The sequence below is a fragment of the Bubalus kerabau genome, chromosome 8 (genome assembly GCF_029407905.1).
Source record: "Bubalus kerabau isolate K-KA32 ecotype Philippines breed swamp buffalo chromosome 8, PCC_UOA_SB_1v2, whole genome shotgun sequence".
Classification (NCBI taxonomy): Eukaryota; Metazoa; Chordata; class Mammalia; order Artiodactyla; family Bovidae; genus Bubalus; species Bubalus kerabau.
In genome coordinates, this window is record NC_073631.1 from 52360981 (window position 1) to 52372995 (window position 12015).

The 12015-nt window shown below is 38.9% G+C and overlaps 1 protein-coding gene across 1 annotated transcript in view; it reads right to left on the reverse strand.

The window, feature by feature from the left end:
• NRCAM (neuronal cell adhesion molecule) overlaps positions 1-12015 on the reverse strand; it is a 281628-nt gene that overhangs the window by 80384 nt on the left and 189229 nt on the right. Inside the window, exons 4-6 of the mRNA XM_055590272.1 lie at positions 6984-7184; positions 4665-4682; positions 1736-1841 (exon numbers count right to left, since the gene is read on the reverse strand). Coding sequence (XP_055446247.1) covers positions 1736-1841; positions 4665-4682; positions 6984-7089 — 230 coding nt within the window. The 5' untranslated portion in view covers positions 7090-7184. The remainder of the gene's footprint in view (positions 1-1735; positions 1842-4664; positions 4683-6983; positions 7185-12015) is intronic.

The window sequence follows — 12015 nt, forward strand, 5'->3', positions numbered from 1 at the left end:
AAACTCCATTGTTTATAGAATTGATAACCTGTCTATGAAAATTTGCTCCAGGGTGAAGTGTAACATGAAAGGCCTTTACAAGTACTAATATATGTGTATATTATAAGTGATCAGACTAGTGTCAAGTTACCACAAGGCAAAGTGTGAGTTGGGAGGAGAGGAAGACACTTGAATTCAATGGTATTTTAAATGTCAGGTTTCATTAAAAAAGTGACCATTCTATATAAAATATATTTGAGAATTTTTAATCTAGAGATGATTTTGTAAATTTCTGGGAAAGTATTTCAAATTGGCAACTAACAGCCTTCTTTTTCAGCTTTGTTTATATAAAATGAATGACTGCCTTATATAAAAGCCACAGAAGTCATGTAATAAAAGACTTGGTAACTGGTTACAAATGAACAACGGCCATGCTCTTACACAAGCATTAATTTCTAAACTTTTCCATGATTCCCAAGCCCTCTTGGATTTCCCTTCCCACTGTTTACCCATTTACTGGGAGCTGTCACACCTCCTAAGGCAGGAGGCAGTGGTAGTGGATGCTACTGGCTTATGGTAAATAGAGATTAAGGATGCTGTAAAATATCCTACAATGCACAGGAGAGCTCTGCCTCCATAACGAAAAATTATCCAGCCCAAAATATCAACAGAGCTAAGGTGGAGAAATCCTGCCTAACAGGGAGTTATAGGAAGTATTAAGTGAGTATTCAAGTGAAGGGGACACTGTCCATCATAGGACATTACATTAGGGCTTAAGCACTCAAATATTTCTAATAATATAGCAGAACAGATTGTTTTAAGCCAGCCTTTGATGGAAATTTTTGATATCCTTAGGTATTTACTGCCAGTTAATTTTTTCCTCTGGTGCCAGTCTGTGATAGATTAGTAAGGCTGGTCATAGACAAACTCAGAAATACAATATTGAGAAAATCTCCTTTCTATTTTATAACTTTAAAAATTCCACATTATATGTCCATAATAATCATCCAATTCTTGAAAACTTCCATATATTACAGGACAAGTTACAGATCACCCACTAAGGAGGTGTGGAACCTGGATAAGGTTACCTAGCATTATTGGGCATCAGTTTTCCCTCTATAAAATATATTGGCTGGACAAGATAATGTTTAATGTTTCTCCCAAGTCTAAAATGCTCTGCAGTGCTCATGCCAAGATGCATATAAAGCGTCCTGAGTGTTGAACTCTGCCATGTTTGGAAAACCACTTGGAGCTATTTTATAGATTTCGAGAGAGCTAGGAGAGATCTTAGAAGTTGTGTAATTCAGCTTCTTTATTTTATAGATAAAGACACCAAGGCCCATACAGAAGGAATTTGCCCATGTCACAGGCTGTCAGAAGGCTCTTTTGACATCTTCCCACAATTTTTTAGCATGTCACACATAAAGCTATCAGTATGGAAATGCAACCATCTGGGTTTTTAGGAAGAACCAACTGAATTTAATTAAAAGCAGAAAGACAAAACAATGAACCTACAGACATTATTAAATGACACTTTAATAATAGGTGAAAGTGTGAAAGTAAAAGTGTTTGTCGCTCAGTCGTGTCTGACTCTCTTTGACTCCATGGACCGTAGCCCGCCAGGCTTCTCTGTTCATGGGATTCTCCAGGCAAGAATACTGGAGTGGGTTGCAATTCCCTTCTCCAGGGGATTGTCCTTACCCAGGGATCTATCAGTGCTTCTTTTCAGTATTATAACAACAGAAAGCACACCTACCTTGGAGGAGGTTTCCCCTTTGCCTCACACTGGATTACAATATTCTCTCGAGGGTCAATAATGTAATCTTTTGGAGACTGTTGAGTGATGGTTGGTGGTTGCACCACTTAATTGTAGAAAGAAGAACAATGGATAGAAATAAATTATTTAATATTGTAATAGTAATCATTTTTTTTTCTGTATCAAAATCACTTACCCTAGACTAAATATGCTCCAAATGTTTTTAGTAATTTCTCTTGTGGCAACACACAACTCAGCAGATTCTTGGCTAAAAGACTCTTAAAATTTTGGAGTCAAGACATAACTCCCTTTTGGTAACTTTATTTGTGTTCATAAAGCCCATTTTCCCACACTGAAAGTTTGGGAAATTCTTTACCAATATAAGCTTAAAATTAAGATTTTCATTTCTGATGTAACAATGAGAAATTTCTCTGAGACCTTTGGTTCAAATGATGCTTTTTGATAAAATTTAAGTTACGAGTAAATTTGCAACTTTATTAAAGAGTAACTGCTTTATAGTTCATTCCTGGGTTCATGTAAATGAATACACTGGTAACAAATATATTTGAGAAGCACTGTTAAAAAGATGATTAAATTAGAGACTTGACATGTCTGATTAGAGCCAGGAGGAAGGTGGCTACTAGGAACAGAGATAAAACAGGCTTATTTAGAAGAGGAATTGGGAAGCTCTCTGTTATAAGAAACAATATTCTCATTTCAGTCTTCAAAGTGCTATGTGATAATTTATTATCACATTGTAGGAAGAAACTATTCTGACCCAGAACAACTGAATCTGAAAAAAACCTGGTATGTGGACATTTGATGTTCAAGTCACTCTAAGATTACCATGCCCTCCTTGTGAAATCAGAATCACAGAGTGTAGAACAGGAAGGGAAGGGAGAAATAATCTATTTTGACTTCTTCTGTTGCCTAATGCAGCAAAATAGCTTGACTTCCTAGGCAAGCAGAGAGAAGCAAAGTATCCTGGGTACAAGGTAACTACCTTGCACACCTCCAAAGCAAGCTGTTTACACAGACCACAATGGTTCTCAATCTGGTCACATCTAGAGATGATTCTGGTTGTCACCACTGGGGTGGGAGTGGTCCTGGCATCTGGTGGGTAGAGGCCAGGGATGCTGCTAAAACATCTTACAGGGTACAGGACATCTTTATAATGTAAAGACTTGGTATTTGGTTCATTTAAGTTTTTCATATTTCAGACTGTCCCTTTCCTCTGCAACTATGCTCTGGGCTTCCTTTGTGAAACTTCTTCCATCTGCCAATCAAGTTATTTCCCAAAGCTTCCTAACTGTTCTCTGCCTTTGTCTTTCTTTCTTGTGGGGGAACTGTGCACATGACTAAACCGACCACTTCCATGGCTTAAAATGTCTTATAAATCTGCAGGCATGATTCTGTTTTCTTTGTCTCCAATCTTGTGTCTATTGACCAGACAGCTCTTACTAAATATCCAAAGAACACCTAAAATACAGATCAAAAATGGAACTCATAATTGCCATCATTTACTGTGCACCTGTTAGCTGCAGGATACTGCACAGTGTCAATTTCAACTCCCTTTAGCAAGATCCATCCCCTTCCTTATCCTAAGCCAGCTGCTCCTTTCAGCCTCTAGCACTGTCCAGGGGAGCCTCATCCTTTCCAGCCCAGTCAGTTACCGATGCTGGGTAGCAGTTTGGTCTAACAAATAAGAACTAGTCTGTCTGTTTTTCACCAGCTGTGAGAATTCAAGCAAGTTTCTTAACTTCTGTGAGCCCTCATTTCCGTAAAGGGAAAACAGGGTTTGAAAGTGGTATCTACCTCCTAGGGTTGCTGGGAAAATCAAATGAAATTACTTGTGCAAAATTCTTAGTCCATGCCAAACTGTAATGGTTCAGTGATATTACCTGTATTTAGATTATTATCATAGTCATTTTTATTTAGACCAGCTTCACTTTGCAGAGATCCTTTAGGCTCTGGCAGTATAGAGTCTGGGATGATGGAAAGAAGCTTAGAATTCCCCACTAAGGGATCAGCAGGCATAGGTTGTGGGTAAGGGGGACTTTTAGGAGTGATTCAATCTGATTTCTTGTGCTTTTCTGAGAGTGACAGAGATGCAAGGGTGGTGGTCTCAGACCCAGAACTTAATGGAGCTGGTTTAGCTGCCACAAGTCATGGCCAGGAGCTGACCATCTAGATGGAACTCTTTGAACAGTGCTGAGGTTACTGGGCAACCAACAAGGGCTATGGAGTAACAAGGGGAAAAGGTGATTTTATATAATTGTCCTGGTTAATCCAATACCAAAGAATTTTTCAAATGCTTGAAAATTATTATAATTTTTTAGGTAGATGATAGGTGGTGCCCAGCTGTCAGAGGCAGCAGTTTTAGATTAGAGCATGCCACTCAGAAAGGATGTGAGTGGGGGTTGCTTGTCTTTTGTATACTTCCAAACAAGATTCAAACTCTCTGGGCCATTTTACTGATGACATTAAGAAACACTAGTCTACCCAGTCCTGCAGATTGAGCAAGTATATGAATGAACTCTGCTGAAGTACCTGCAAGTGCCCAACTCCTATATATATCCAAAGACATGTTTTTATTCCAGCCAGCTTTTAACAGCATTTAGAACCAGAAGTTCTCTTCCAATTTTGTGGTTCTCATTGAGTTACATCAGATGTGAATGAAGCGCAGAAGTTAGTAGTGCAGAATATTGGTAAAAGAAAAACAGTAATACCTGAGTTCAGAATTCATGCAGGGAATATATTCAACCTGCTTCTTGGAATTTCATTGCAATGCTTAGCCACAGTAAACACACATGCTTAAAAAGACGTTAGCCATGAAAATAAAATCGTGCATTTAATTCACAGTATTCATTCAAAAACAAAGACACAGTCAAATTTTCACACTGCCTGGTAATGACCGAAAGACACTTACAGTCTTCAAGAAGTTTTGCTTTTTCCCCATCAATATCAGCAGGTGAGTGGGCGAACAGGATTAAAGAAAACCAGATGTTAGTAATAGGAACGTTAGCACCCTGAAGATAATAGGGGCGTCTTGTCTATTTTATTTAATCTAAAAAACCAGTAGAGCAAAGGTGGAGCTGGTGAAGTAGCAAGAGAAAGAAACCCCCATTAAAGGTTTTGTTTATTCCTGAAGCAGTGATTTCTACAGAAACATAAGGGAAGAACAAAAGAGATGCTATAGGCCCCAAAAAATGATTCTTCCAGGAATAGGAATGGGTAATTCCATGCCATACATGTTGTGCTGGACAAGTAATTATGTTCAATTTGAAAAATAGCCTAAATCTACAATTAATCTGAGTTGTCACATACTGTGTTGTGTCTGATCCTATTATTCCAGACATCACTATGCACATGGTAATGATACCTAACAATGGGATACTGCCACAAGGAGAGTGCTCCATCCAAGTCAAATCCAGCACTGATTTGAGGTTTTTCTATTTCCATGGTTAATCCCCATGTTGGTAATTGCACTTTTCAGACAGTTGACATATTTCTGCTTCAGAATGCCTCAGTCACCCAGGGCTGCTAGTACCTACCCCAAGGTGCAGAAGAGGTGTAAGGAACTGGGGCAGGAAGAAACTGCATTAGCATGCAATTCACATGATTCCGCTGTGCTGCCTGTCATTACTACTTGCAAAGGTTAATGCAGGAGCGCCTGGGTTGTCTGTGACTTTCTTTTCATCATGGTTCTGCCTCTTCTCCATTAGCAGCGATAATTGAGTTAGCCGTAGGTGACTGTTTCCCTCTGATTGTTAGATTGAGCAGTCAGATTAAGGGAGAATATATTTAACACAAGAGAGAACAAAAGCATTTCTCTCAATGCTTTTCTCTCACTTCTACATATCTGCTAGGGCAAATGCTTACTTAGGCATTCAAACACCAATGGGCTTAACCAATCATATCTTTTTTTTTTTTAATTGAAATTAAAGTCACTGAATGAATATCTTTTGAAAAGAAGTTGAATGTTGCATTTTCTTATACTTTAAAGATGCACAGCAAAAGGAGTCAACAAAGCATGGGGCCCATCACATCTCTTCTTCCCATTGGCAGTTGCAATCTCTTTGGTTAAAAAAAAACAAAAAAAAAACAAAAAAAAAACCGACATAACAACAATTGAATTGCCCCAGGAAAGTGTTATCTTCCTTGCACCTTGGAAAGCTTGCCAAACAGATGTTCTATTCAAGAAGCTAATGGATTTAAAGAGGTCATGTAGATTAGGGATAAAGAATAAATCAATTCTGAAGTACAGTAATTGTCCAGATTTGAAATTCTGCTTTCCATTGCAGGAAAAGTAACCCGTTGGCACTTAGCATTATCTGTAATTTTTCAGACGCCACCCAGCTCGGGGAGAGTGCAGCATATATGGTGCTTTATTGAGGAAAGGGTGGGCTCCTATAGTAGCTGTTACTTGCTCCATTCTAAATAGCAATTTTGCTGAAGACTTGTTTTATTCTCAACATTGACATCTTGGTCTTTAATCACCATTTTTAAAACAAAGACCTTTCACTAGGCTTTGATAAGACACATTTTCTAGCTCTAAACTCATACTTAAGATTCAAAACTCCAAAGTGAACTTTGGAGAGGTGGGAAGGGGATAAACGGGGAGGGGGGCGGTAATCCATGATCATTCTTTTTATTGGCGTATAGTTGCTTTACAATTCTGTTAGTCTCTGCCGTACAACATCGTGAGTCAGCTAAATGTATACATATATTCCCCCTTCTTGAGCCTCCTTCCCCATCCCACCCCTCTAGGTCATCACAGAGCCCCGACCTCCCTGAGCCACACAGCAGCTTCTCTCTAGCTATCTATTTCACACCTGGCAGTGGACACGTGTCAACGCTACTCTCTCAGTTCGTCCCTCCCTCTCCTTCCCTGCCTGTGTCCAAAAGCAATTCCTGCAGGATGGCTTCTATAAAAAGTTGCCTGTTGGGAAGATCAGCTCACACTTCACTCCTTCTTGGGCCAGCCCCCTCAGTGGTACACCAAAAGGATCTGAAGGGAGGGAAAGACTGATAGGGAGGGGACCATGTGTCTGACCCATTCAATGGCCTTTTCTAGAGTCTGATTCTTTTTTTTCCTAGGGATTGATTCTTTATAAACACCAGGTGCTGTTTGATTTGCTTTTCAGGATCACACAGACGGTCCTCCATCCACACTGTTCAGAGTGATGGTAAATGCCAGGGAGGTTCTGGCTCCAGGGGCTCAGAGCTTTGCAATTTTAAGACTTACGATCAAGAGGGACTTCCAGGGCACTAATCATCTGGCACAGGAAGAGCATCAGCGGCGCTCTGCCTGCAGATAAGCGCTTCTTTTTCGGCATTATTTTAAGCTGCATTAGCTGAGCTCCTGCTGAGCCCCACAAGCTGAATTTCCTTTTCTTCTTTCACAAAAGATTTGTGTGCAGTGTTTCAATAATTCTCATGCAGGAAACTGAAAAAGGATAGAGGAAGAATGAGTGTAATCTTTTTTTTTTTGAAAGAAGGAAATGAAGAGAGGAAGTCTGCAGTTCAGAACATCAGTTCTGTATTATACATGAACTCTAAATGGGAGCTAACTTTTAAATATTTAACTCTGAGGACTGAAAGAATCATTTATTCATAAATCAGCTAAAATTAGGTCAGAAATATTTGCAATGATGTCAAGCAAAACCTGTTAGTGCCATCCTTCTGGTTTTCCCAGTTTAAATATCTGTGTTTATATCAGAGGCTACCATGTCTCTAATAGAGCAAGAAAACTTAGCTTTGAATTGGTTAAAAGGTGTGACTTTGAAGGGGAGGCCTAATGGCTTCTCTTTTCCAGAGATTCTCTCTGTGAAAGTTCAGGGTGTGGTTGTCAATTTGTTTCAAACCTCAAACACTGATTTACTGGCAGAGCCACCAAGAATATTGGCCTTTTCCGTCTCTTACCTGGACTGTGGCAACAGACACGCCTGGGCTCTGAGTTCCAGGTCTTCCTCACTGCAGCAACCCTCTGAAACAATGCTGACTAATTTTCTCAAAAGGTCTTTGGTTAAATCATCAGAGTAGTCTCATGGACCTACCCAATAAAGTTCAAATACCCTTAAACAGGTAATAAAAAACTTCAATGATCTGGTCTGAGTTTATCCTACCAACCTTATTTCCTCCTATTTCCACATAAGTTATTATTTTTGTTTGTTTGTTTGTCAGTTTGACTGCCTGATTCTGCTTTTCTTTCTTGGGCCAGTCCTTCAATATGCTTTGAGTTTTCCCAACTTCTTGCCTTGGTTTATCCTACTCCTTTTACCTGGAATGTCCTCTCCACCAAATTTCCTCATCAGTGTCCAAAGGATTTCTTTATAGATCATTGAAAATGGAAACACAAGCTGACCACTCAAATAAAGTCATTTATTTCGTCCTCTGAGAACCCCTGAAATTCCTTGTTTTATTCATCATGTTATTATACAGGTATATACTTTTGGGGGATATGCATGCTCTCTCCCCTACTACTTCAGACAAAGATTGTGCCTCTCCCATCTTTATAACCTAAAATAGTGTACCTGGCACATGAAAGTGTCTACCGTACACAAGAAAACATGAGCACAAACACAGAATGTCAGACAGGCTTCTGTCCGACAGCAGACTCCTGCGTGAAATGATGGGTATAATCTTCTCCCTAAGAGATGCTAGTGACCAATAGCTCTCTCTCAAGAAGGTAGGAGAGATGCCATTATTATAAACTAGGGTCATTTATGCAGTTTCATTACTGAATTATTTGTGTAATTGTGTATTTTTAAAATGTCTATCTTTCCCACTCAACTGAAAACCTCCAAAGAGTAGGGACCACATCTTCCGTGTTCCCTATCATGTCCCCAGAGCTCATCACAGTGTCTGGCATATGGTAAGGAGTAAATAATATTGGCAGAAAAAAAAAGGCAGGGAAAGGGGAAAGATGAGGTTGTATTCAGAGAGGCACTCTGACCACAGTCTATCTAAGGCTATATTTATATTTATACTTATGTGCATGCATGCATGCTCAGTCATGCCTGACTCTTTGCGATCCCATGGACTGTAGCCCGCCAGGCTTCTCCGTCCTTGGGATATTCCAAGCAAGAATACTGGAGTGGGTTGCCATTTCCTCTTCCAGGGGATCTTCCCAACCCAGGGATTGAACCCACATTGACAGGCAGATTCTTTACCATCATAGCACTTGGGAATCCCTGGTTTCCTACCAGAATTCTTCAGTTTCTTACTCAATTCAGCATTATGGTCTAAAAGTCACAAAACTATTTCTCTAAAAGTCCTTTATATAAATCCTCTTGAAGAGGAGGCATTTTTACAAAGGTAACAGAGTGAAACCATAACTGTCTATATTTACACTACTTGGTTTGAAAACCAAACTCTTATCAATCTGGTCAAATTAGTTGGCATATTATGTCTGTGTGTGGAAGAGAGCTTAAATTTATAAAAGAGAAATGAAATGATGCTGATAACATGTGTTTTGCTAGCAACTGAGTTCTGATTTGAACATGATTATAACTGTAGTTGTGTATTTCTTGCAAAACAAATATAAAAATATGCTAAACAAATGCAAAAAATTCCAAACATAGACATTATACATATATAAATATTATTTTATGAATGAAACATCCATACTGTGTGCTTTCATTTAAGATCCAGGAAATTTGTCTTTCTATATTACAATACATAAACATCACGATTTAAACATTGAGAGGCAGGTAGAGAAGCTCACCCAACCATTACTAACCAAAATATAAACCAGACTGTCTTTCTGTGCATGCAAAGCAGTTCTATATTATTTAATCAGATTTACTTAGGTCTTTCATGATTTTTTCTGTTGAAATGCTAGTTGTGAATTTATAGATAGTCTTCAAGGAAAATAAAACATAAATGGCAAGATGACCCTAAAACAAGTCAATGATACATGCTACACATACTGAGAGAAAACTATAGAACCAAACATTGAGAAAACAAAGGGAACACCTGCCTGAATTGTGTGTCAAACTAACTGAGTTTATTCAATTTAAGTGCCTGGAATAGATGCCAGAGAACTAAAACACTTTCTAGAAGCTGTACAAATAAATTGTAATGCACATAAGATCTTAAGCAACTACATACAGTTTCTAAGCTCTTCATTCATTATTTGTTTCCCTGAATGCCTTAACTGTTCATCCTTCAAAACAGAGAAACTATTAGACAACATCCTATAAAAGAAAGTATCATTCAACCTGCTTATCTTTTCAGAATATATATGGAATAAAATACTGCACATTAAATCACAGTGTTGTATAAAGAAAAAAATAAAAATCTTAAGAAAAATTGAGACAGCACTTACTTAAAGAGACATGAGTAAATCTTCATAATGAGAGGAGGTCATGAACTATAATAAATGAAGATGCAGTCTCTCATCAGAAGCTGTAAGCTCATTTAAACCAATAGCCACAAAATCATCTCCAGTGTAGGTTCTGTTTGGGGAAGACAAAGCAATGGCCCAGCCCATCCTCTGAATCCTGCCCATGGAAAATCACTGACTTCTCCTAGGAATGCCAGCACAGGTGAATAACCCAGTCTCTAAGGACAGTGCTAGGTCCCTGAAAGTCACAGTGAAAATCAAATACAGCTACAGAAAAGTGAACTTTCTCTCTGTAAGAGGGATGGACTTCGCATGTCTCACAGAGGAAAGCCACTGCTTCTGCACTCTGAGTACTGACGTCAGAGCCCTGCCCTGCCAGGAGCCCACCTGCCTTGAAGTTTACCTTGGAACAATGGTCACTCTCTTTTACGTGAGAATCATGAACCAAAACTAAATGGTTTATGCAATTACATTAAGATGAATGAAACCCCCATCTGAAATAGCATCTTGTTTAGTCAAGTTATAGGGCATGCTAGCACAACATAGTTTGTAATTTAAAAAAAATATTTGCCACAGACATTTTAAAGCATACTTGAATGAGAAAGATGATAGGTTCATCTTCAGAATACACATCACCCCAATATTTAAAACTACATATTGTTAAAATGACCCAGAGTAATCATAAACAGGAAAGCCTTTTACTATTCTGCTTCATTTAACTCCATTCAAAGTGACTTTTCACATGTTACCTTTAGAATCTCCGAAACAGGAGAGAAAAAAAAATCTCCCTTCTTTAGTAAACTTTTCACCATTAGGAAAGAAAGAAAACTTAAGGTTCCCTTATTTCTTGTGTATAAAATTCATATTAAATCATACAAGCACGCGTTTTAACAAAGGTTTCATACTCCTGTTGCTTACCTAAGAAGTCTTGCCGTTAGAAAGAAAAGAAAATCTTTGCTTTTCTCAAATGAGACATGAAATTAATTTGAATGAAAAAAAAATAGCGGTTCTCTACCAGAACCAGGAGGCCATGCATTACTTACCACTTTATTCTAGCCTATTTGTACTTTTTAGCATCCCAACATGGGTGGTTCAGTGCTGACTGCACAGTGTAACATGATCTACTCTCTAAGCCAATAAACAAAGATGCTTATGTGACTGCACGCCCTTTGGCACGCTAATTATTGCTCTGGTGAGCCATCAGCGGCCGCCCTCTCTGAGTGGATAGCTAACTGGAAGTGGCATCATCTTGACTGTGAAAGGTATTTTTTAGCAGCCAACTCAGGATGGTTACTGTTTCTTAATTGAAGTACAGTTCATTTACAATGTTGTATCAGTTTCTGATATACACAAAGTGATTGATATATGTATCTGTGTGTATATAAATATTCTTTTTCATATTATTTTCCATTATGGTTTATTACAGGATGCTGGACATAGTTCCTATGCTATATAGTAGGACCCTGTTGTTTTCCTATTTTATATATAGTAGTTTGTGTCTGCTAATTCCAAACTTCTAATTTATCCCTCCTCCATCCCCTTCCCCCTTAGGTAACCACAAGTCTGTTCTCTATGTCTGTGAGTCTGTTTCCGTTTTTAACATAAGTTCATTTATGTGATGTTCTAGATTCCACATATCAGTGATAGTGATGTCACATTGTATGTCTTTGGATTACTTCACCTAGCATGATAATCTCTGCTGCTGCTGCTGCTAAGTCGCTTCAGTCGTGTCCGACTCTGTGTGACCCCATAGATGGCAGCCCACCAGGCCCCGCCTCTCCAGGCAAGAACACTGGAGTGGGTTGCCATTTCCTCCTCCAATGCATGAAAGTGAAAAGTGAAAGTGAAGTCGCTCAGTCGTGTCTGACTCTTAGCAACCCCATGGACTGCAGCCACCAGGCTCCTTCGTCCATGGGATTTTCCAGGCAAG